The sequence below is a fragment of the Bos indicus x Bos taurus genome, chromosome 12 (genome assembly GCF_003369695.1).
Source record: "Bos indicus x Bos taurus breed Angus x Brahman F1 hybrid chromosome 12, Bos_hybrid_MaternalHap_v2.0, whole genome shotgun sequence".
NCBI classification, from domain to species: Eukaryota; Metazoa; Chordata; class Mammalia; order Artiodactyla; family Bovidae; genus Bos; species Bos indicus x Bos taurus.
Genome location: NC_040087.1, coordinates 9,112,826 through 9,139,621, shown reverse-complemented (window position 1 = coordinate 9,139,621; position 26,796 = coordinate 9,112,826). Strand labels below are relative to the sequence as shown.

Genomic DNA, 26,796 nt, shown 5'->3' with positions numbered 1-26,796 from the left:
ATCACTGCAGATGGTGACTGCAGCCATGAAATTAAAAGACACTTACTCCTTGGAAGAAAAGTTATGACCAACCTAGGTAGCATATTCAAAAGCAGAGACATTACTTTGCCAACAAAGGTCTGTCTAGTCAAGGCTATGGTTTTTCCAGTGGTCATGTATGGATGTGAGAGTTGGACCGTGAAGAAAGCTGAGCACCAAAGAATTGATGCTTTTGAACTGTGGTGTTGGAGAAGACTCTTGAGAGTCCCTTGGACTGCAAGGAGATCCAAGCAGTCCATTCTGAAGGAGATCAGCCCTGGGATTTCTTTGGAAGGAATGATGCTAAAGCTGAAACTCCAGTACTTTGGCCACCTCATGCGAAGAGTTGACTCATTGGAAAAGACCCTGATGCTGGGAGGGATTAGGGGCAGGAGGAGAAAGGATAACAGAGGATGAGATGGCTGGATGGCATCACTGACTCGATGGACCTGAGTCTGAGTGAACTCTGAGAGTTGGTCATGGACAGGGAGGCCTGGCGTGCTGCGATTCCTGGGGTCACAAAGAGTCGGACGTGACTGAGCAACTGAACTGAACTGAACTGAATATGCCAGCAAATTTGGACAACTCAGCAGTTTTCCACAGGACTGGAAAGGGTAAGTTTTCATTCCAATCCCAAGAAGGACAATGCCAAAGAATGTTCAGACTACCGCACAATTGCATTTATCTCACACACTAGCAAAGTAATTCTCAAAATTCTCCAAGCCAGGCTTCAACAGTACATGAACCATGAACTTCCAGATATTCAAGCTGTATTTAGAAAAGGCAGAGGAACAAGAAATCAAATTTCCAACATCTGTTGGAGCATCAAAAAAGCAAGAGAATTCCAGGAAAACATCTACTTCATTTTATTGATTATGCCAAAATCTTTGACTATGTAGATTACACTAAACTGTGGAAAATTCTTCAGGAGATGGGAATACCAGACCACCTTACCTGCCTCTGAGAAATCTGTATGCAGGTCAGAAAGCAACAGTTAGAACTGGAGATGGAAAAACAGACTGGTTCCAAATCAGGAAAGGAGTGTATCAAGGCTGTATATTGTCACCCTGCTTTTTAACTTATATACACAGTACATTATGTGAAATTCCAAGCTGGCTGATGCACCAGCTAGAATCAAGATTGCTGGGAGAAATGTAAATAACCTCAGATACACATGTGACACCACCCTTATGGCAGAAAGTGAAGAGGAACTAGATTGCCTCTTGATTAAAGTGAAAGAGGAGAGTGAAAAGTTGGCTTAAAGCTCAACATTGAAAAAACTAAGATCATGGCTTCTCGTCCCATCACTTCATGGCAAATAGATGGAAAAACAATGGAAACAGTCAAAGACTTTATTTTCTTGGGTTCCCAAATCACTGCAGATGGTGACTGCAGCCATGAAATTAAAATATGCTTACTCCTTGGAAGTAAAGTTATGACCAACCTAGATGGCATATTAAAAAGCAGAGACAATACTTTGCCAAAAAAGGTCCATCTATTCAAAGCTGTGGTTTTTCCTGTAGTTATGTATGGATGTGAGAATTGGACTCTAAAGAAAGCTGAGCATCAAAGAATTGATGCTTTTGAACTGTGGTTTTGGAGAAGACTCTTGAGAGTCCCTTGGATTGCAAGGATATCCAACCAGTCCAGCCTAAATGAAATCAGACCTGTATATTCATTGGAAGGACTCATGGTGAAGCTGAAACTCCAATACTGTGGCCACCTGATGCAAAGAACTGACTCATTGGAAAACAACCTGATGCTGGGAAAGATTGAAGGCAGCAGGATAAGGGGACGATATAGGATGAGATGGTTGGATGGCATCACCAACTCAATGGTCATGAGTTTGAGCAAGCTCTGGGAGTTGGTGATGGACAAGGAAGCCTGGCACCCTCAGTCCATGGGGTCGCAAAGAATCAGACACGACTGAGCAACTGAACTGAATAAGTGGTCTCCTAATCTATTGGCTTACCTTTCAGTGAGCAGTATGAATTTGGACTCAGTAACACTCCTTATTCTTTTCCTTCATCTGACTTCCTTCAATAGTTCATTGGATAAGTCTATTAAAAAGAAGGTTTAAAAAAAAAAAACAGAACAAAGGACAAATTCACCTTCTTTTTACACTGTCCTCCTAGACCCTGTAAAAACTGAAAGTGTGGCTGGGTGATATTTTAGTAAAAGTACACAGTCCATGACATTTTAATGAAATAATAGAACTTTGTATTTCATTCAAGTGGTTGGTCTATACGGAGGACTAAGGGGACTTCTAAGAATTAGTCATTGTGGATGACATGCACTAGTCTGTCTAAGTCTCAGTTCTGACTCAAACATATGAATGTGTTAAGAATGAACTGTCATTTATCCTATCAACCACCTTACAAGTTAGACATTATCTCCATTTCAAGCAACATTTTGAGCACAAAAAGCAACTCATGAAGCAATCTCAAGAAGGTTGATTAACTTTTACATAGTCAGAGAGCTAATATGATGATCAAGCCAAAAGGATAAAGCCAAATCCACCCACTTGGATTTGGAAGATAACTGTGGACCAGTGAAATAATAACTAGTATTCTTATTTGCTCTAGGCCAGTGTTATAAACACTTGAGATATGCTAACTAGTTTATTCCTTACAACAAGCCAAGAGTTTTATAGAAGAGGCCATTGAAACACAGAGATTCATTCCAAAGTCACATAGAAAGTAAGTAGAAGAACTGAGATTTGAACTCAGGCATCATGGCCCTAAAGCTACATTTTTAACCACTAATTCATTAAAGCTATATTAGAGTACTCTGAGACCAAAGATACAAGATTAGGGTAATAGATAATTACTGAAATGTAGCCTAAAAAAAATGCACTAGGTGATGGCAACTATGGTAAGAATCAGCTGATTACAGGTACTTGACCACTGTGCAAATCTTTTCTTTTTCTTTCTTTTTTAAAATATAAATTTATTTAATTGGAGGTTAATTACTTTACAATATTGTATTGGTTTTGCCATACATCGACATGAATCAGCCACAGGTGTACTCGTGTTCCCCATCCTGAAACCCCCTCCCCTCTCCCTCCCCATACCGTCCCTCTGGGTCATCCCAGTGCACCAGCCCCAAGCATCCTGTATCATGCATCGAACCTGGACTGGCGATATGTTTCACATATGATAATACACATGTTTCAATGCCATTCTCCCAAATCATCCCACCCTCAGCCTCTCCCACAGAATCCGAAAGACTGTTCTATACATCCCTGTCTCTTTTGCTGTCTCGCATACAAGGTTATCATTACCATCATTCTAAATTCCATATATATGCATTAGTATACTGTATTGGTGTTTTTCTTTCTGGCTTACTTCACTCTGTATAATAGGCTCCAGTTTCATCTACCTCATTAGAACTGATTCAAATGTTTTCTTTTTAATGGCTGAGTAATATTCCATTGTGTATATGTACCACAGCTTTCTTATCCATTCATCTCCTGATGGACATCTAGGTTGCTTCCATGTCCTGGCTATTACAAACAGTGCTGCAATGAACATTGGGGTGCATGTGTCTCTTTCAATTCTGGGTTCCTCGGTGTGTATGCCCAGCACTGGGATTGCTGGGTCATGTGGCAGTGGTATTTCCAGTTTTTTTAAGCAATCTCCACACTGTTCTCCATAATGGCTGTACTAGTTTGCATTCCCACCAACAGTGTAAGAGGGTTCCCTTTCCTCCACATCCTCTCCAGCATTTATTGCGTGTAAACTTTTGGATCGCAGCCATTCTGACTGGTGTGAAATGGTACCTCATTGTGGTTTTGATTTGCATTTCTCTGATAATGAGTGATGTTGAGCATCTTTTCATGTGTTTGTTAGCCATCTATATGTCTTCCTTGGAGAAATATCTGTTTAGGTCTTTGGCCCATTTTTTAATTGGGTCATTTATTTTTCTGAAATTGAGCTGCAGGAGTTGCCTGTATATTTTTGAGATTAATTCTTTGTCAGTTGCTTCATTTGCTATTCTTTTCTCCCATTCTGAAGGCTGTATTTTCACCTTGCTTATAGTTTACTTTGTTGTGCAGAAGCTTTTAAGTTTAATTAGGTCCCACTTGTTTATTTTTGCTTTTATTTCCAATATTCTGGGAGATGGGTCATAGACGATCCTGCTGTGATTTATGTCATAGAGTGATTTGCCTATGTTCTCCTCTAGGAGTTTTATAGTTTCTGTCTTATGTTTAGATCTTTAATCCATTTTGAGTTTATTTTTGTGTATGGTGCTAGAAAGTGTTCTAGTTTCATTCTTTTACCAGTGGTTGACCAGTTTTCCCAGCACCACTTGTTAAAGAGGTTGTCTTTAATCCATTGTATATTATTGCCTCCTTTGTCAAAGATAAGGTGTCCATAGGTGTGTGGGTTTATCTCTGGGCTTTCTATTTTGTTCCATTGATCTATATTTCTGTCTTTGTGCCAGTACTATACTGTCTTGATGATTGTGGCTTTGTAGTAAAGCCTGAAGTCAGGCAGCTTGATTCCTCCAGTTCCATTCTTCTTTCTCAAGATTGCTTTGGCTATTCGAGGTTTTTTGTATTTCCATACAAATTGTGAAATTGTTTGTTCTAGCTCTGTGAAAAATACCATTGCTAGCTTGATAGGTAGTATACTCATTTTCACTATATTGATTCTTCCAATCCATGAACATGGTACATTTCTCCATCTATTAGTGTCCTCTTTGATTTCTTTAACCAGTGTTTTATAGTTTTCTATATATAGGTCTTTTGTTTCTTTAGGTAGATATATTCCTAAGTATTTTATTCTTTTTGTTGCAATGGTGAATGGAATTGTTAAAATCTTTCTTAGGAGGTGGAGAGGAGGTCAACGCCAGTCCCTTAAACTGAATACACAGAAGTCTGGGAAACAAAAAAAGGTAATGGAGCAAGACTAGGTTGAGAGAATCTTGGGGAAGGATGTGAACTGATAAAGCTAAAGAGAGCTTATCAAAAATAATTCTTCTGACTGTAGAATATTGGAGAGTATAAATATTGGGTGATAGTATGCAGTCAAAGTTAATCTATTCCAACTAGGGTGTGGACCCACTGCAAGCTTCAGTTCTTGCTTCTCAGAATTTCCTTCTTGATAATTTAAAAGTAAGAACTGTTTATATTGAAGATAGGGCTTCCCTGGTGGCTCGGATGGTAAAGAATCTGCCTGCAATGTGGAAGACCTGGGTTCAATCCCTGGGTTGGGAAGATCCCCTGTAGGAAGGCTTGGCAACCCACTGTAGTAATCTTGCCTACAGAATCTCCATGGACAGAGGAGCCTGTTGGGCTACAGTCCGTGGGATCATTAAGAGTTGGACATGACTAAGTGACTAAGCACAGCACATATTGAAGATGTATAACATAGTGATTTGAGATATATATATATATATATATATATATATATATATATATGACTGCAGTCAATTTAATAAACCTGTCCATTGCCTCTCATAGTTACATTTGGATGGATGTGTGGTGAGAATCTGAAATCCATTCTCTTATCAAACTTCCAGTGTTCAATGGATTAGAGAATAAAAATCTGATTTCAAAATCTGCTATCCCATGAAATAGGCCAAATGAGAGGAAGTCAAGGTGTGAACTGTTATACAGTATATGGAAGAAGAGAAGCTCATAAACATGAGCAGCAGAATGTGGGGAAAGGAAAAGTTGGTGTGATTTCTCATGTGAGGCCTCATTCCGCACGTAGTGAGACAGAGAGATGAGTTGAAGGTGGAGATACACATTTCATCCACTGATTCAAACTCCTACCATCAGAGTTATTCTACCTGATTTGGTGCTACACCTCACTTTTCCACTAACTGTTTGTGCCAGTTAGTAAAGAATATCAGATTTAACCCACTGTTCAGTAATCTGTGATGCTGGCGCTGGAACAGCCAACCACATTTTTGTTTTCCCCCTTGGCTCCTTTTTGTGCTCAGCTAGCGAGGGACCCTGGAGGGGAATGGAAGAAAACGACTTGTTCCTTTATCCTGTCAGGATTCTTCTAGCAACGTGTCTTCACTTGGAAATAGCAGTTCATTTTAGTTGGCAGTAGCTGAATCCAGTTTAAAGTTTTTCCCAACATTTGCAGAAACCGTGTCCTTGCTCTCTTGCCTTGGAGATATTAATACCAGCACAAGCCAACAATCCCAGCTAATGTTTCCATGAGGTTCCTGTTCTGGACTTATAGACATTAGTACAGACTTAATGGCATCTTCTGTGTAGCAGTTTGTGCTTCAGAGTCACAAAATTCTTCCTCGTGTCTTCTAAATTTCAATAATTTCAGACTCTTTCAGCCTCTTATCTGCCTCAGGGGTTGAAGCTTCCACCTCCCCCCACCTCACCCCGCCCAAATTACTACCTCTGGAGATATATATATTTGCACTCATCTCACACGCTAGTAAAGTAATGCTCAAAATTCTCCAAGCCAGGCTTCAGCAATATGTGAACCGTGAACTTCCTGATGTTCAAGCTGGTTTTAGAAAAGGCAGAGGAACCAGAGATCAAATTGCCAACATCTGCTGGATCATAGAAAAAGCAAGAGAGTTCCAGAAAAAACATCTATTTCTGCTTTATTGACTATGCCAAAGCCTTTGACTGTGTGGATCACAATAAACTGTGGAAAATTCTGCAAGAGATGGGAATACCAGACCACCTGATCTGCCTCTTGAGAAATTTGTATGCAGGTCAGGAAGCAACAGTTAGAACTGGACATGGAACAACAGTCTGGTTCCAAATAGGAAAAGGAGTACATCAAGGCTGTATATTGTCATCCTGTTTATTTAACTTATATGCAGAGTACATCATGAGAAATGCTGGACTGGAAAAAACACAAACTGGAATCAAGATTGCCGGGAGAAATATCAATAACCTCAGATATGCAGATGACACCACCCTTATGGCAGAAAGTGAAGAGGAACTCAAAAGCCTCTTGATGAAAGTGAAAGTGGAGAGTGAAAAAGTTGGCTTAAAGCTCAACATTCAGAAAATGAAGATCATGGCTTCCGGTCCCACCATTTCATGGGAAATAGATGGGGAAACAGTGGAAACAGTGTCAGACTTTATTTTTCTGGGATCCAAAATCACTGCAGATGGTGACTGCAGCCATGAAACTAAAAGATGCTTACTCCTTGGAAGGAAAGTTATGACCAACCTAGATAGCATATTCAAAAGCAGAGACATTACTTTGCCAACAAAGGTCCATCTAGTCAAGGCTATGATTTTTCCTGTGGTCATGTATGGATGTGAGAGTTGGACTGTGAAGAAGGCTGAGCGCCGAAGAATTGATGCTTTTGAACTGTAGTGTTGGAGAAGACTCTTGAGAGTCCCTTGGACTGCAAGGAGATCCAAGCAGTCCATTCTGAAGGAGATCAGCCCTGGGATTTCTTTGGAAGGAATGATGCTAAAGCTGAAACTCCAGTACTTTGGCCACCTCATGCGAAGAGTTGACTCATTGGAAAAGACTCTGATGCTGGGAGGGATTGGGGGCAGGAGGAGAAGGGGACGACAGAGGATGAGATGGCTGGATGGCATCACTGACTTGATGGATGTGAGTCTGAGTGAACTCTGGGAGTTGGTGATGGACAGGGAGGCCTGGCGTGCTGCGATTCATGGGGTCGCAAAGAGTCGACACGACTGAGCGACTGATCTGATCTGATAGAGAGAGAGAGAGAGAGAGCGAGAGAGTTTCTCTCTCCTAACTAAACTCAAACTGATATACCACATTTATCACCTCAAAAAGTTTCTGAGACTTAATTATTTCATTATCAAAAAGCTATGTTTCTGCTGGATAAAAACCAATTACCTGCAAGTTCTATGATTGCTTGTATGGCCTTTGGAATTTCTTTCTTAAAATATGTGCTCACTGCCAAACAGGGTAAAAGAAAATATCTGCAGCTTTTACTTGGCTTTTTACTTAGTATTGTCTTTACAAGGATTATCCATCTAGCTAATAGTCCCATCAAATACACTAAACATCTTGGCTCATGAGGATAATACAAAGTCACAGTAGATTTCACTGAAATTCAGAGGAACAAATGCTAGATGCATTCAGTGTTGGCACAGAGACTGAAAAGCTATCTGGGGAATGGACCACAAGTCAGGACATAGTACGTAGAGAATAAGAAAGCAATCATTACTATTATTGTTATTTATTGAACACAGACTTGATACCTGACACATGGTTAATTTTTTCAAATATGTTTAATCCATCCTACAGTCCTACATATTGTGGTGGTGCTTTTATTAACCTCTTATTACCAGGGAGAAAATCAAGGCTCAAAAATGTTATATGACTTACCCATCCTCCTTAATAAGAAAAAAGGGGGTATAGATTCTAATGCTAAACTATGAGGCTGCAAGGCCCACTCTCTTAATCTTTATACTAATTTCCTATGGTGCAGTGTTGGGCCAAAGAGGAAGTGTGGCCATTAACAGGGCCAAAAGATGGATCGTAAGAGAAAGATAATGCTGCGTAGAAATGTTAACATATGTCAACTTCTGGTTCTCAATACATCTTTACTGCCACTTTTCTACTTGAATGAGTTACATGATCTTTGACCAATTCTGGTTTATCTGTTTTTATGTTCTCAGGTACAAATTTTCTATCAATGACCATGTCTAAGCCCTATAAACAATTGCCCAGAAACACTACCAAGGTAGGTCCAGAACCTAAAATACATAGTGTTGTATGAATTTCTTTGTTTCTAAATGCTAAAGGTTCATAATTTATATTTACATGTGAACTTGCTGATGATCTGTTAAATTTTGATTCATGTATATTAACATCCTGTGTAAGTGGGTCCTGCAGACAAAGCTGAGTTTATTGGGAAACTCCAAAAAGAGGCTGATTTAGACAAAATTTTTACACTTTAGTCTGAGATAATGATTAATGGACAGAAACCAGTACTTCTAATTAACGAGCAAAGTATCATGAAATTTTGTCTCAATCAATGACCTATTTTTTACAAAGAAACTAATAGAGATAATAAGGTCATACTGTTTAAATTTTGAGTTTGTTTATAATACTATATTTTTGCACAGTAAAGCAGACGCTGTAGTGATGAGAATGAATCAGAACAAGTCTCTAAACTTTTCAATCCCTCATCTAAAAACTCCTCGTCTAAAAATTCAGGATGATAGAAAAAGATTATATTAGGGAAGTTACTGGGTTCGGTGGGTTGGCATCTATGAAGTGCTCAGAGTTGAAGAAACCAGTCTGCATAATCATCAGTTATTACTATTATTATAAAGCAACAAATGGTCCTGGGCATGTGGTTAGCCTACTATGAAACTTGGTGTTAAAAAGCAGCAAAAAAAAAAAAAAAAAAGAGAGAGAGAGAGAGCAAGAAAAGGGGGAGGGCGGGGATAATTTTAACAAAATGAAAAAAAATGCTGTTATAAGAATTAGTTAGAACTAAAAGTCAAAAGATAGATATTTATAGGTTATTGGTGAATGCTGCTCTTTCTCCTTTGAGCTCTTCTGGTTCCTGTGCAAATGGGCTGGGAATCTAATGAGGGCCATCTTCCTCACAACATATCAAATACCCCACCCTGAGACAGCGCCAAAAATACCACAAAAAAGAACAGCCCTTCTCAGAGTATCCCAGCCTTCCTTTTCCAGATGGATGGTATAATAAAAATATTCCTCCAATTATTTCAGGGCTTTAAAAGAGAAAAAGAGAAGATACAGCTTAAGTTCAATCCTGAAAAGGCATGAAGCTGTCAGGGAAGCTATTTCTGAGCAGGTTGGCCCTTCCTAGTAAAGATTCTTTAAAAAAAATTTCTGTCTTGTTTAAAAAAACTATTAGAGGTAAGGTAGAAGAGTCACCTCCTTATATCTTAGTAGTCACAGCAGAAATACAGTGTGGAAGTTTGTTAAGCCATTTAAAATCCTGAGATTCTCAGACAAAAGACACAAGGTAAATACAGGAATATACAGGAATACTGAGCTCAATTTGGCAGCAGCATGAAAGGCACTTGCTTGTAAGATTTCTTCAGAGACCCTGTCTAAGGGAATAACTGCTAAGGATATTCCTTCCTAATTTCTCTTTCCGGAACACACAACCTCCACTTGTGCAAAGTCTCCTCACAATGTGAGTCCATGTAAATGTCTATCAGAAGTAAGTAATAGAGTATCAGTACCAAGGACCAAGCTGAACCTGTGGAGGGTGCCCCCAGTGTAGACGGTACTCCCATCCAGTTCTCCTTCCTCTAACAAGTGAACTTGCAAAGGTCACCGTGTCCTCAGTCTGCATAGAGAGACTCCTCTTCTACAGTACATATCTTCTCTGAATACAAATTCCCTTAAGTAGAGTAATGCTGCTCATAACTGTATTATAGAGAAGTTCTATTTTCTAAAATTAAATCCAAAAATGAAAAGGAAGTTAAGGGGATTAACTTAGTAGGCTATTGCAACAGAGACTGCATTGGCCCTGGAAAAACACTCATCTTTTCCATGCAACTGACGCTTATGATTAAATGGGACAATTCCATTTTATCTCTGGATAGATGCAGAGCAAAATCTTGTGATCATTCATGAGAGAGTAAAGACACACGAGACAGTTTATCTGATACTTAGTGTTCAGAACCAAATTTAATAGTTCTGAGTGTTTATTCTGGCTACAGTTAGTACATGATTAGCAATCAAGAAGAGATGCAATCCTTTTCAATTAGAATAATCTTCTGAAAGGAGTTCCCATCAATCTTTTAGCCTCAAAGGAATTTCTCTTGAAAATTATTAAAAGCTACCTAAGAAGTAAGGGTTCTCTGATTCTGTGTGGCATATGTGCAATTTATTTATTCAAATGCATTATTCTTTGTTATGAACACACCCCTGGTCTGCATTTAGGACCCTAAGCCTTATTTAGCATTTACATGGTGCTTCCCTGGTAGCTCAGATGGTAAAGAATCTGGCAGCAATTCAGGAGGCCTGTGTTGGATCCCTGGGTTGGGAAGATCCCCAGGAGAAAGGAACAGCATGTGTGGATCATACCAAACTCTGGAAAATTCTTCAAGAGATGGGAATACCAGACCACCTTACCTGCCTCCTGAGAAATCTGTATGCAGGTCAAGGAGCAATAGTTAGAACTGGACATAGAACAGACTGGTTCCAAATTGCAGAAAGAATACATCAAGGCTGTAGTGTCTCCCTACTTATTTAACTTATATGCAGACCACATCATGCGAAATGCCAGACTACATGAAACACAAGCTGGAATCAAGATTGCAGGCAGAAATATCAATAACCTCAGATATGCAGATGACACCACCCCTATGGCAGAGAGTGAAGAACTAAAGAGCCTTCTGGGGAAAGTGAAAGAGGAGAGTGAAAAAGCTGGCTTAAAACTCAGCATTCAAAAAACTAAGATCATGGCATCCGGTCCCATTACTTCATGGCAAATAGATGGGGAAACAATGGAAACAGTGAGAGACTATTTTTGGGGGCTCCCAAATCACTGCAGACGGGGAGTGAGCCATGAAATTAAAGATAGTTGCTCCTTGGGAGAAAAGTTATGACCAAACTAGACAGCATATTAAAAAGCAGAGATATCACTTTGCCAACAAAGGTCCATCTAGTCAAAGATATGGTTTTCCCAGTAGTCACACATGGATGTGAGAGTTGGACTATGAAGAAAGCTGAGCATGGAAGAATTGATGCTTTTGAACTGTGGTGTTGGAGAAGACTCTTGAGAGTCCCTTGGACTGCAAGGAGATCATCCTGTCAAATCCTAAAGGAAATCAGACCTGAATATGCATTGGAAGGACTGATGTTGAAGCTGAAACTCCAATACCTTGGCCACCTGATGTGAAGAACTGACTCATTGGGAAAGACTCTGATGCTGGGAAAGAATGAGGGTGGGAGGAGAAGGTGACGACAGAGGATGATATGGTTGGATGGTGTCACTGACTCACTGGACATGAATTTGAGCAAGTTCTAGGAGTTGGTGATGGACAGGGAAGTCTGGTGTGCTGCAGTCCTTGGGGGTCACAAAGAGTCGGACACGACCAGGCAAGTGAATTGAATTGAACTGAACCCACGCCAATATTCTTGCCTGGAGAATTCCATGGATAGAAGAGCCTGGCATGTTACAGTCCAAGGAGTTGCGAAGTGTCAGACACAACTGAGAGACTTTCATTTTCTACTTTTAGAAACGTATGCTACAGGCATTTTTACTAGCTATTCCTTACAGCACCCTGGTGCAATAGAACAACATTACTGTATTACTTCCTAGATGTAAAACAAACTCAAGCAGTGCTTGGAAGTATGGCCATTCTTAACTGATACATTCAGAATTAAAGATGTGACTTCAAGGTACATTGTTTTACTGGATGAGCCAATAAAAATGTTTTAAAAAAGAAATGAGGGATTTGGATGTGCTTCTTGTCTTGATTCACTACAACATTATATATATTGGTTACCTTTTAGGACACCAAACGCATATGTTAGTAAAACAGTATGTTCAAAAGCTCACAAAATATCTTCCATACACAAACATATACCTATCTTCCAGAATTCAGCTGGGAATGCATTCCTCCTAAAAGGAAGGCTGGATGAATCAGTTACTATTTTTGTTGTAAGATTATCTTTCAATGATTGCTTTTTGAGGACATAGCATCTCCCAAGGAAGAGGCTAATACTAATCTTTTCGAAAACCGTCCATTTGTCTCCTGTTGTTGTTTCTATATCAATACATGTGGTTGTTAGCTACTTCTGCCTACCCAAGACATACTAGTTGCACAGACGACAGATTCAGGCATAGTTGAGCCCCAGTAAACCAATCATTTCAGTGCTGTCAAACCAATAGAACACTTAATCAAGGTCATTACTTCTCTTTGTTATTCTCTTGTTACAGCTGGGAGATAATTTTATTTATTTCATTGGTTTCTTAGTTTCTGAGCTATACAAAACAGATGTATTGAACTACCACTTTGTGAAAGGAACACTGTAAATGGTGGGGATAAAAATTGATGAGTGGGTCTAAGCGAAATCTCAACTAGTTGAAATCATAATGATATTTTCTCTGGGTAGTTTGGCCATTTACTATTTCTATATGGTTTTATGTATTTTCAGGCACTTTTGATTAAGCAAGCAGTCTCATACACTTCATCACTCTAGTGGAGTGGCATGAGCCAGTGGAAAAGTACTTGGGAGTAAGGACTGGGGGTTGATTGGTGGGGTGTGTTGAGCACATTGAGTTATTCCTGTATTTGCAATTTTTTTTTTTTTTACTCTACGATTAGGCCATCTGTATTTGGTAATCGGTACCCATCCTACATATATTAGGCTCCTACCTGCCCATAGAGACAGAGAAATAAGGTTATCATCTCCTTTGAAGTTTAGATTGTAACGACAGAGTTCCTGGGTCCTCAAGAAAGACCTGGAGAATCCCACGGATAGAGGAACCTGCAGGCTGTAGTCTGTAGGTCACAAAGAGTCAGACATGACTGAAGTGACAAGAAAGACATTCCCTGGGTTGGAAACTGGCAAGAGACTGGGAAAAAACTTACATACACATCAAAGGAACAGAGGAAGGATTTACAGTTGTGATTTTTCTAAAGGAAATGCTCCAAGGGAATTCCCTGGGGACCCAGTGGTTTCGATTTGGTGCTTTTACTATCACGTCCTGGGTTCAATCCCTAAAGGGGGAACTAATATCCCATAAGTCACTGGAGTGGCCAAAAATAAATAAAGCAACTGCTCTAAGAAAAGGGACATCATGGGCCTGTGGTTGAGAAGGACCTTGAATAATCTTAAGAGAGTTGAGGGGAATTTTAAGACCCATTTTGGTCACCACTGTTTGTGGAGATCATGAAAGTTGGCAAATCGATTAAACTCTGAAAGGGGGAGAGACTCCTGCAGTCATCAACTTTCCAGGAAGGTGAGAGAGGGCGTAACGAGGCCCCTACATGTTACTGTTAGGGCGGGGCTAAAGCAGTAGTATTTTTCATGGCTCATGGACCAGAGGCTTGCCTATTTATTCAAATAAATAGATAGCTTTTGCTTTGAAGTAGCTGAGAATTCTAGTTATAGAGTCAGGCTGATTTTTCACTAAGATTCTATCCTTGAAATGTATTTGCAGTGAAATCTGGAAATTTTACTTAATGTTTCTACTATGAATAGATAATTATACCTATCTCATAAGTATATTGAAAGAACTAAATGAAAATGTTTCTAAGGGACATTTTCCATACAGTTCTTGGCACATGATGAATGCTCAAGAAAGGGTATACACTTGATGTGTACCTAAATGAGGTATCAGCCTACTGCCTAATATTATTCTCATTCTATGTCTCAAACCCAGCAAAATAAGCACTTTATATTTAGCTCTGCTCTTGGGAAAAAATGCAACAATCTCTTTGCTCATGTGTTAATTTAATTATTAATATTTATCATTGTTATTAATTATACTTTGCATTCACATATAATTTATGAATTGATTATCACAAGTGGAAGTGATCTTAAAAGAACTTATTCCAAGAAAGCAGGTTTTTATTTCTTTGGAACACTCTCATTTCTTTAGCCTTTAAAAAATGTTATTTGAATAGTGATTTCATCAAAGCTTTTTATATCCTTGTTACCTTACCATTCTGAATCTTTAGAGAAGCTATTTGTAAGCGTGAAAGGCTTTAGAAGGGAAAACCAGTACAACAGAGTTAGATTCATTTCTAAAAAAAAAAAAAAATCCCCAAACTTCTGTAGGTCACTAGCAGAGGAGGGTTTTCTTTATAACAAGAGCCCTGCCACTCTATGGGCCTTTTTTTTTTTTTGCAAATAGAGAATTTCTGGGTTTCCAGCTTTCCTTAAATGCCAAGCTTCCTGTATCACTACTACGAATTGCCTTGGCAGGAAAGACGTCAAATAGCCTCAGTGTAGAAAGCAAGGCTGTCGTTTTTGCTCAGTTGTTGGAAACCAAACATTAACTAGAACATCAGTATAAATATGATCTGGATGCAGTGACTCATTCTGTTTTAACTTAGTTTCACTTAAAATTTAACAGGGCAAGAAAATAACTATTTTTTAAATGCCTCCTATGTTCTCAGTACTTTTTGATGTATCTACAAGATATCCTTGAAGAGAAAGGATAGGCTGTAGGCTAGATGTTTACATTCCCATCATATTCACTGGTTGACATCCGAACCTTCATATATTGGAAAAGTGAGTCTTTTAGGAGATACTTAGGTCAGGATGGTGGATCCAATCCTGATATATATGTCCAATATATATTCATATATTGGAAAGTGAGTCTTTTAGGAGATGATTAGGTCAGGATGGTGGGTCCCTAATGAATGGGGTTAGTTCTCTTGTAAAAGAAGCCCCAGAGAGAGCTCTTTCGTGCCTTCTGCTGTGTGAGAACAAAGAAAGACCATGGCCATCCGTGAACCAGGAAGCAAGCCTTCACTAGTCACCAAATCTACCAGTGTCTTGATCTTGAACTTCTCAGCCTCTGGAACTGTAAGAAATAAGCTTCTGTGGTTTAAGCATAAGCATAACCATTTGCTTATGCTCAGAGAAGATACAGATCTTTGTTTACTTCTCTTATCAACTAGGGTTTAAATGAATGGTTTTAAAATATGTTCTTCTCATCTCTGAATCAAGGAAAAGACATCACTCTCAATTTTCTTTTCCAAGAGATATTAAGAGAAATGTTAATTAAAAAAAAAAGAAAATAATTTGGTATGTAGGTGGGAAATAAATATTCAAAGTTGCTTACCTCTACTACTAAGCAAAAACAAGTGGCTCTCTGCAAGTGAAGACAATAATGTACTCCCAGATGCTTTAGATAAAAAGCAAAGAATCACAATAATTAATTTGATTAAATATCTAGCTCTGGAGATATTAAATTTTGTTACTTCTTCTATCTCGTATAATTAAATACTAAAAAGAAAATGCCTGCTATTGATAAGCTATTTAGAATTCAAAAAGCTTAGTTTAAGCAAAGTACAAAAGACTTGACACTACAAATCATGAGTGGAAAAATCTCAAGGTATAAAAACCTTTAAATGATTTCCATTGCAACTTATAAGGTGTGCCACTGGTAGCCATCGGTCTAGAAGAAGCTCCAACAAGAAGAAATGTGTTCATGAAACTTGTCATGAATAAGAAAGCTTGCAGCTGTTAGACCTGCAAAGAGAGAATTACAATAATGTAGCCTGCTGGCAATTTAGCTTAGCCAAAATCACGGAAAATATATACATGATATTAACATTCTGATATCTTGTTCTTGTGTCAGAAATGACGGTGACAGGGGAAAAAAGAATCCATTGTTGTGACAAAAGCCCTAGGACCACACGAAACGGCCAAGTATGTCATCAAAATGAAGACAGTATGAGCTTATCTGCCTGAAATGCTTTGTTCACACCCTAGCTAAAATTAGTTGAAATGTGATTCTACTCTATTTAAAACAGTTCTTTTTTTTCATTTTCAGCTTCATTTAGAGAAAAAAGTTATTTTTCTAAAGAAAAATTCCCCTGGCAAGAACTGATACAAGTTCATGAAACTGTAATCTCAACAACCAGGTAATGGGCAAATCTACAGTACACAGTAATTTATTCTGTTTTGTCTAGTCATCCGACCTGGTTACATCTGTTACTTTATTTACTTACTCATATCTGGGGTTAGTGAGGGATCAAAACAGTAACACTGTCACAAAAAATATATCTTATAGTAGTGTTCTTGTTTTTTGATACATACAAATTTATAGAGCTCAACAAATCAACACAAAATAAAACACACCCAGACACTGTCACTTGACTGTCTATTCATATTAATACTATACTTAATGCCGTGTTAAATTGTCCCTTCTACTGTTTACTTGCTTCTGGTTGAAATATGATATTTTATATTTATCCTTTACATGTTGCTGATATTTAGAAACTTGTAATTATCTATCTTGTAACCTTTATGTTAATGTCATCATAATTACAACCTGGTTTGAGTGCAAATTAGCAAAACTCTACTGGAATTCCATTTGGAAATATATGTCAAAATTTACCCAGAAAAGGTCTCCCAGTGCTTTTAGCTCATCTGGGAGCACTGATGGCAGACTCAGAGCATCCTCTCTAAGGCTCTGGTGTTCACCTGCTCTGCTCTGTACCCATCTAATGTTGGCATGGCAGCTGTCGTTTATGGTAGTTTTAACTTTGTGAGCAGCCAGTGATACAATAGGTCTTGCATGGCAGAAGTTTAGACTAATTTGGGGGTCCAGACGTCTGTGTGTTTATTAATAAAGCTTATTAGTTGAATTCTTCAAAAAATTGACCAAGAAATTCTGCTTCTAAGAATTTATCCGATGGATACATATTTTCAAAATACTTTATGTATAAGTTCAGTCACTGAATCATTCTTTCTAAGGCAAAACACTGGAAACTAAATAAAGTTTAACCCATAGAGAAGATGGGTTAAGCTAACTAGGGTAAAATCACAAAATTAACCATTACGCAGTCATAGAAAACAGCAAGGTTGCTTATTTATGTGCTGATATGGAAACATGTCTAATATATACTAGTAATGAAAATATATCAATTATTAAGATATCAAACATTGTATAGAATAGTACCTAGAAGAGGAAGATATATACACATAGCTGAAAAAATTTCTTTAGAAACAAATGCCATTTTCTTCTATGTTTTGGGAAACTAGTTGGACAGATAAGAAAGCACTAGTAGGACTAATTTTCCATGAATGTTCTTATAGTTTTAATTTTTTTTTCCATTTTGTGAATGTATTACTGGGCAAGGAAAGTTTAGTGCAGCTGTCCTAAGTTACTCAAAATATGCACATTTCAAGGAAATATCTGTCTTCAGGACTGGCCTGTGGTGGACTCCCGGGAGGTAGCATCCTAGTCTTTGGTATATTCTTCCTGAGAAGAATGATTTTTGTGACTGATGCCTTAGATGACACTGTATTTATGCTAAATACCTGTGTTTGTATACAAGATGCTGAGTCACACTCTATAACAACCTGGTCAAATACAGTTTTTCCTAGCAATGTCACTGATAATGAACAGTTGCTTTATCTCAAGGAGTGTGGTGTGGGAAGACTAGGATGTGAGTTGTTAAGGTCAACCACGCAGGTACTACATGTCTTGGTGACTGAGACTTAATAAATAAATGGACACCAAGCTCCGGGCTGAGCCTCTGTGGCTGCCATCACCTCACACACACTGTCATATAATGTTGCTGGGATAACTGGGTGTGTCCTCCTTTGACTCTACTGTGAGGAGGGGGAAGGGAGGGGTTGACTTGACACTCAAAAGGCTCATCAGAAACGGCAGAGACTGGGGGAGACTGAAGAGCCACACACACTGACACATGTGCACTGGACGAAGGGCAGGGCACAGACTGTCTGGGTCTAGATAATGGTTTCTTCCTTCAGCAGCGTCTCCTTCTGCATGAAGCTCAGTTCTCCTCCCAGACTATCCAGGTTTTCCAGGTACGAGATCTCTTGGGTGTCCTCAGTACTCTGGGAAATGGGCAACAAATGGCATCTAGGGCAGGCTATTTCTTGGATGAGGCAGATGGCACCAGCCACCATGAACAGAAGGATGCTGAAGCCCAGGACGTAGTAAGGCCACTGTATGGAGAACTGCGGGGGGCTGGGCTTCATCCGCAGACTCTGGATCTCCAGGGCATGCAGCAACAAGGCCAGGAAGGCACAAGCCCCTGTGAGGAAACTGATGAAGGCTGACACAAAATTGTGCTTCCGGGTCCTCGGAAAGAGCTGAGACGCAAAGGACACCATGATGAAAGTGGTGAGGAAAGACAAGACAACGGCGGACAGCAGGGAGACTCGGCCGAGGATGACGTAAATGGATAAGGGTCGAGGCTTCCAGCACTTGATATGGAAGCAGTTCTCAAACAGGCCACTGAAGAACACTTCCTGGGACTCCTCGTTCACCAGCCGCACCCAGAAGGGGAAGATGGAGACCAGCAGGATAAGCAGGTAGCCCAGGGAGGCTACAGAGCTTGCAGAGGGCTTCTTGTAATCTCTGTCTCATCTGAATTTGCCTTTTGCTGGTTTTAATCTGCATCCCTTCACTGAGAAAATCACTTTTCTGAGTCCTAGGAAACCTTGTAGCATATCACTGTGTCTCAGAATGATCTTGGGGACTCTGTATATTCCAAAAATCAAAGGAAAACATTTTAAAGTTTAAATTGCTTTTATCGAAGTCAACTCGATCAGTTTATTGAAATCCTACTATAAACAGATTTAGTGCTAAACATTGGGAGAAATCCTAGACTAAGGCCTCCATCAAGTTTATTGGCCGACTGAGGGATAAAATTATGACAGTGAAATTATCTGCAATGCAAGGAGTTATGACTATTTCATACATAGAGTGAATTAGAGGAGTTCCTGGAGTCTACAGATTATTTTTGTTGTGGAAAGAATACAAGCATTGTTTATGAAAGCAATCTTCTCTTACTGAACATTTAATGTGCTTTGCTGTTCTAGCTGTTTGTTTTATTTTCATGGTCTCTAAATCACTTCAAGGTAAACATTTACATTCTTATTTTACGTATGAGGAAATCAAGGTTCTGAGAGCCTGAGGCCAAAATTGATCACTTAATAAGTGGTGAAAGTAGGTTTCTGATTAAAAATAAGTAAATAACATTTCTCTTATATTTATTAGTGTACTATAAACACAATATAGTCACTTGCTATTATATGAATACATTGTCTAAGATTTAAAGCTTTAGAAATGAAACATTCTCAGGGTTAGAGAGATTAAGTAACACTTAGCTAGGAAGAGCCAGACCCCAAATTTGATGTTCTGTCTTCTTGAATCTGAAGATGGCATTTCCTCCCATTGTGTTAAAGTGTCCTATGAAGCTAAAACATTATCTATAAATAAGATATTCTTTTTTCAATTTAAAAAATTTTATTGATATATATGGCTCAGATGTTAAAGAATCTCCCTGCAATGTAGAAGACCCAGGTTCTATTCCTGGGTCAGAAAGATCCCTTGGAGGAGGGCATGGCAACCCACTCCAGTATTCTTCCCTGGAGAATCCCATGGACAGAGGAGCCTGGTGGGCTACAGTCCATGAGGTCACAAAGAGTTGGACATGACTGGGTGACTAACACTTTCATTTTCATAATTGATTTACAATATTGTGTTAATTTCTGCTGTATAGCAAAGTTAGATATAGATATATATTATTTATATATATAAATAATATATATATTATATATTTATTTTATTATATATTATATATATTATATATATAATATATATATAATTTTTCACATTATTTTCTATCATGGTTTACCACAGGGTATTGAATACAGTTCTCTGTACTGTACAGGAAGACCTTGTTGTTTATCCATTCTGTATATAATAGTTTGCATCTGTTAGACCCAAATAAGATTTGTAAAACAGACCACACTTATACGATTCTAGAGAAATAACAATACATCTGGTCTTAACAAGAATTTTCAGTAATGCTATATTTATCTATGAATATAAACTAATAGTACAGGAGAAACTATTACAGTAGTAAACTTTAAATAGTATGAAAATAAATGCATATAAAACTGCTGAATATTTCACATAAGTGAAATACATGTGTTTTATAAACAAAAGAAGGTGAAACAGTGGTAGTATTGCCTAACTTCAACTAAAAATAAATGAGGGAGTCCAGATATGCATTTATCAGACTTTCACTTTTATCCTTGAAATATCTTTTGTACTTTGAATGTATTGATATATGTCACAAGTAATCACAGAAACAGTAAAAAGTTGTCAGATTGCATTAATAGATAGTGTGCATGTAGCAACATCATCGTTATTAACCTAGGTATTAATTTCCAAGCAATTTCTTCAAAACTCTTAGATGTAGGCTAAATGCAGCTTTGTTTGATGACCCCCATCATTGCATTGTTATTGAAGGATCCAACAGAAATTTAGATTGCTAACTAAATTAAGCACATTAAAAGCTTATCTGAAACTCCAAATTATAGCCTTTGAAGATTCAAAAAGTCAGAAACACAAAGACAGCTATATTTAACTGATTTAAAAGAAAAAATAACACAGCTGGAAATTAATCATAAAATGCAGTGCTCATAATACAGAACTGCATGTCGTTTTCATTAATGTCTATCCAAGCATTCAAATGATGCTTCAACTTAAGACAATATACATTTCCCTTAGGACATACACTGTATTAAGAGTAAGGTTGTTTTTATGTTTAATTGGGAAGAATGAAGAACTGTTTGAATCTTGCCATACTTTATAAGCAATAAGCCTGTATTACCCCCAAAGGCAAGTCAGATGCAAAGATTTTCTTAAGAGGAGATTAGTGAAACACATGCTTCTTATGATAAGAATTGGTATGGAGGAAACTGATGAGATAACATAACTCTTAACCATCAAAATTTTCCTGAGAGATGTCCATAAATTCAGGATTACAAATCTGATTGATCAAGGCTGTGGGACTGAAATAGTGTCACATGATGAGATTTTGCATCCATTGAGGTAGGATCATTGCACGTGAACCAGGGAAGCTAGTTGATGCTTATATATAGTTGCTGTTTAGTTGCTAAGTCATGTCTGACTCTTTTGTGACTCCAGGGACTGTAGCCCACCAGTTGTCTCTGTCCATGGGATTTCCCAGGCAAGAATACTGGAGGGGTTGTCATTTCCTTCTGCAGATACTTATATATCAGATCAGATAAGATTAAGTCAGTCACTCAGTCGTGTCCGACTCCTTGCGACTCCATGAATCGCAGCACGCCAGGCCTCCCTGTCCATCACCAACTCCCAGAGTTCACTCAGACTCACGTCCATCGAGTCAGTGATGCCATCCAGCCATCTCATCCTCTGTCATCCCCTTCTCCTCCTGCCCCCAATCCCTCCCAGCATCAGGGTCTTTTCCAATGAGTCAACTCTTCGCATGAGGTGGCCAAAGTACTGGAGTTTCAGCTTTAGCATCAGTCCTTCCAAGGAAATCCCAGGGCTGATCTCCTTTAGAATGGACTGGTTGGATCTCCTTGCAGTCCAAGGGACTCTCAAGAGTCTTCTTCAACACCACAGTTCAAAAGCATCAATTCTTCGGCACTCAGCCTTCTTCACAGTCCAACTCTCACATCCATACACGACCACAGGAAAAACCATAGCCTTGACTAGACGAACCTTTGTTGGCAAAGTAATGTCTCTGCTTTTGAATATGCTATCTAGGTTGGTCATAACTTTCCTTCCAAGGAGTAAGCGTCTTTTAGTTTCATGGCTGCAGTCACCATCTGCAGTGATTTTGGAGCCCATAAAAATAAAGTCTGACAACTGTTTCCACTGTTTCCCCATCTATTTCCCATGAAGTGATGGGACCAGATGCCATGATCTTCGTTTTCTGAATGTTGAGCTTTAAGCCAACTTTTTCACTCTCCACTTTCACCTTCATCAAGAGGCTTTTTAGTTCCTCTTCACTTTCTGTCATAAGGGTGGTGTCCTGCCTCAAATCTTTCAAGGAAGAGAGTTAGCATAAGTAAGGCAGAAAACATTCCTTAATCTTCCTTTTAATTTCATTCACACTCAAACAACAAAGGAAAATCTGACTCTCTTGGAAGAATGGAAGCAATTTAGTGACTGAAGGCAAGAAGGAGCAAATAGTGATGGAATAAAAAGTTTTTTTTAAGGAAACTGCAAAATTGGTTTAAAAAGAGACCCAGAGGGATGGTATGGGGAGGGAGGAGGGAGGAGGGTTCGGGATGGGGAACACATGTATACCTGTGGCGGATTCATTTTGATATTTGGCAAAACTAATACAATTATGTAAAGTTTAAAAATAAAATAAAATTAGAAAAAAAAAGATTTTATTAATACTTACTGCAATATATTTTGTCCTTTTTGCAATTTTCTTATAAATTTAAGGTACAACATTTTATTGAAGTATAGTTAATTTACAGTATTTTGTTAGTTTTAAGTGCACAGCAAAGTGATTTAGTTATACACACACACACACACACACACAAACTTGTATATATACTCTTTTTCAGATTCTTTTCAGTTATAAGGCTATTACAAGATATTGAGTATATTTCCCTGTGATACACAGCAAGTCTTTGTTATTTATCTATTTATTTTATATAGCATGTAAACATTAATCCCAAACTTCTAATTTGTCTCTCCTCTCCCTCGCTATACCCTTTGATAGCCATAAAATTGTTTTCTACATCTGACTCTAGTTCTGTTTTATAAGAAAGTTCATTTGTATCAATTTTTAGAGTTCACATATTAAGTGACATCATATGATATTTGTTTTTCTCTGTCTGATTCAGTTTACTTAGTTTGATAATCTCTAGGTTCATCCATGTTGCTTCAAATGACACTATTTCCTTATTTTTATGACTGATTAATATTTCATTTTGTGTGTATATATACATTTTTATTCATTAAGATACAACATTTTTAATTAAAATAATGAGAATACTTTCTCTGACTTCTTTTAAATATCTATTTTAAGTAAGAAAATTATGCATTTTATTTTATTTTTTTTTCTAATTTTATTTTATTTTTAAACTTTACATAATTGTATTAGTTTTGCCAATTTAAAAATGTATAGCAGGTGCCAGCAATAATTCACTTTTTTTAGAAATCAAAAATAAATGAGGCACAATCCTTTAAAGTCCTTTTAGGGACAAGATGAAGAATTTTATATCTAAAGTTTTTACAATTATTTATAAAGGTGGATAGTATATTCTGATGTTGAGTTCAAATATCAGGAAAGAGAAATTAAATTTGTGAAATAAGAAAGGAAACACTAGAGATAACCTACCCTTAAAATTGAGAATCAACTGAGGCTTTTATGAGTTCAACTTGACTTCTAAATAGTTTCATCAAAGTAATACACTGATGAAAGCTAAGGATCTTTTGGGATGATGTCAGGTCTTTACTGTATATTTTTTTGTCTTGTTGAAATTGCCTTTAACTTAATATGTTCTTCTTAGTTCTTTGAGTTCCCCTAAGCAAAACAATATTATAAGCTTTTTAAAATAAAATTTTACAAGGAAGTATATCAATTACTGTGAAAGACCAAATCTCATAGCACAAATATTTTGTTCGCTGACATTGCAAAGGAAAATTTTACTAAAACTATGAGGCTGTCTCTATATAAGATTATTTATCCTCCCCACTAAGCAAATTTAAGTCTCCTTTGAATTCTTTTCTTTCTCATTTTAAACACTATTATTTAGCATTTATTGAGTAAATATATTATTTTATTTAACAGCTTAATTATATGTGTACTTTATGAAACATCCCTTGTTCATGTTTATTGCCCAGACCTACTTTTGTTGTTCAGTCACAAAGTTGTGTCCAATTCTTTGTGACCCCATGAACTACAGCACACAAGGTTTTCCTGTCCTTCACTATCTTCCAGAGTTTGTTCAAACTCGTGTCCATTGAGTCAGAGATACCATCCAACCGTCTCATCTCCGTTGTCCACTTCTCCTCCTGCCCTCAATCTTTCCCATCATCAGACTCTTTTCCAATGAGTCAGCTTCCCTGATAGCTCAGTTCCTGCCTGCAATGCAGGAAACCCAAGTTCAATTCCTGGGTTAGGAAGATCCGCTGGAGAAAGGATAGGCTACCCACTCCAGTATTCTTGGGCTTCCCTGGTGGCTCAGTGTAGGAGACATGGGTTCTCTCCCTGGGTTGGGAAGATCCCTTGGAGAAGGGAAAGGCTACCCACTGCACTATTCTGGTCTGGAGAATTCCATACACTGTATAGTCCATGGGGTCCCAAAGAGGCAAACACGACTGAGAGACTTGGACATCACTTGAATCAGATGGTCAAAGTATTGGAGCTTCTGCTTCAGCTTCAGTCCTTCCAATGAATATTCAGGGTTAATTTCTTCTAGGAATGACTGGTTTGATCTACTTGCTGTCCAAGAGACTCTCAAGAGTCTTAGCTAGCACCACAGTTTGAAAGCATCAATTCTTTGGGTTTCTCTGGTGGTTCAGATGGTAAAGAATCTGCCTGCAATGCAGGAGACCAGGGTTCCATCCCTGGGTCAGGAAGATCCCCTGGAGAAGGGTATGGCAACCCACTCCAGCATTCTTACCTGGAGAATCCCAGAGACAGAGGAGCCTGAGGGGCTACAGTCCGTGGGGTCATGAAGAGTTGAACTTGACTGAGCAATTAACATTTTCAGTTTCAGCTTTCTTTATAGTCCAACTCTCACATCCATACATGACTATTGGAAAAACACATGCCTTTGATTATACAGACCTTTATCAGCAAAGTGATGTGTCTGCTTTTTAATACACTCTAGGTTTGTCATAGCTTTTCTTCCAAGAAGCAAATATCTTTTAATTTCATGGCTGCAGTCACCATCTTCAGTCATTTTGGAGCCCAGGAAAATAAAATCTGTCACTGTTGCCATTTTTTCCCCATCAATTTGTTCATGAAATGGTGGAATTAGATGCCATGATCTTAGATTTTTGAATGCTGAGTTTTATGCCAGCTTTTTCACTCTCCTCTTTCACCTTCATCAAGAGGCTCTTTACTTCCTCTTTGCTTTCTGCCATTACAGTGGTGTTACTTATATATCTGAGGTCGCTAATATTTTCCCCTGCAATCTTGATTCCAACTGGGGATGTGTCTGCTGTTGAAAGTAAAGTCTGATGGTGTAAAGAACAATAATGCATAGGAACCTGGAATGTTAGATCCATGAATCAAGGCAAATTGGTTGTTGTCAAGCAGGAGATGGCAAGAATGAACATCAAAATTTTAGGAACCAGTAAAGTAAAATGGATAAGAATGGGAGAACTTAATTCAGAGGGCCATTATATTTACTATACTGAGCAAGAACCGCTTAGAGGAAATGGAATAGTCCTCATAGTCAGCAAAGGAGTCCAAAAAGCTGTTACCTTGGTGCAATCTCTAACACAACAAAATGATCTCGGTTCTTTTCCAAGGCAAACCATTCAACATTATAGTAATCTAAGTCTATGCCCCAACTACTAATGCCAAAGAGCTGAAGTCAAATGGTTCTTTGAAGACCTACAAGGCTTTCTAGCACTAATACACAAAAGAGATGTCCTTTTCATCGTAGTAGATTGGAATGCAAAAATAAGAAGTCAGGAGATGCCTGGAGTAACAAAGTTGTTACTCTGTAACAACTTCATTGTTACAAAATGAAGCAGGGCAAAGGCTAATAGACTTTTGCCAAGAGAACACACTGGTCATAGCAAGCACCCTCCTCCAACAATAAAAGAGATGACTCTGCACATACATTACCATCACCAGATGGTCAATACCTAAATCAGATTGATTATATTCTTTGCAACTAAAGATGGAGAAGCTCTATAATGTCAAAACAAAACAAAACAAGACCTGGAGCTGACTGTGGCTCAGATCATGAGCTCCTTATTGCAAAATTCAAACTTAAATTGAAGAAAGTCAATAAAACCACCAAACCATTCAGGTATGACCTAAATGAAATCCCTTATGATTATACAGTGGAAGTGACAAGTAGATTAAAGGGATTAGATCTGACAGACAGAGTGCCTGAAGAACTATGGATGGAGGTGTGTGCCATTGTACAGGATACAGTGACTAAAACCATTCCAAAGAAAAAGAACTGCAAGAAGGCTAAATGACTGTATCAAGAAGTCTTAAAAATAGCTAAGAAAAGAAGAGAAGTGAAAGGCAAAGGAGAAAGTGAAAGATATACCCCACTGAATGCAGAGTTCCAAAGAATAGCAAGGAGATAGAGGAAAACAAAGAAATAGAGGAAAACAACAGAATGGGAATGACTAGAGATC

At 38.2% G+C, this 26,796-nt stretch overlaps 1 protein-coding gene across 1 annotated transcript in view; it reads right to left on the bottom strand.

Moving 5' to 3' along the window:
- Positions 1–18,250: 18,250 nt before the first annotated feature.
- The window catches only part of LOC113902077 (transmembrane protein 225B-like), a 50,550-nt gene continuing 42,004 nt past the window's right edge, over positions 18,251–26,796 (bottom strand). Inside the window, exon 3 of the mRNA XM_027557051.1 lies at positions 18,251–19,020. Within this exon, the coding sequence (XP_027412852.1) occupies positions 18,384–19,020 (637 nt within the window). The 3' untranslated portion in view covers positions 18,251–18,383. The remainder of the gene's footprint in view (positions 19,021–26,796) is intronic.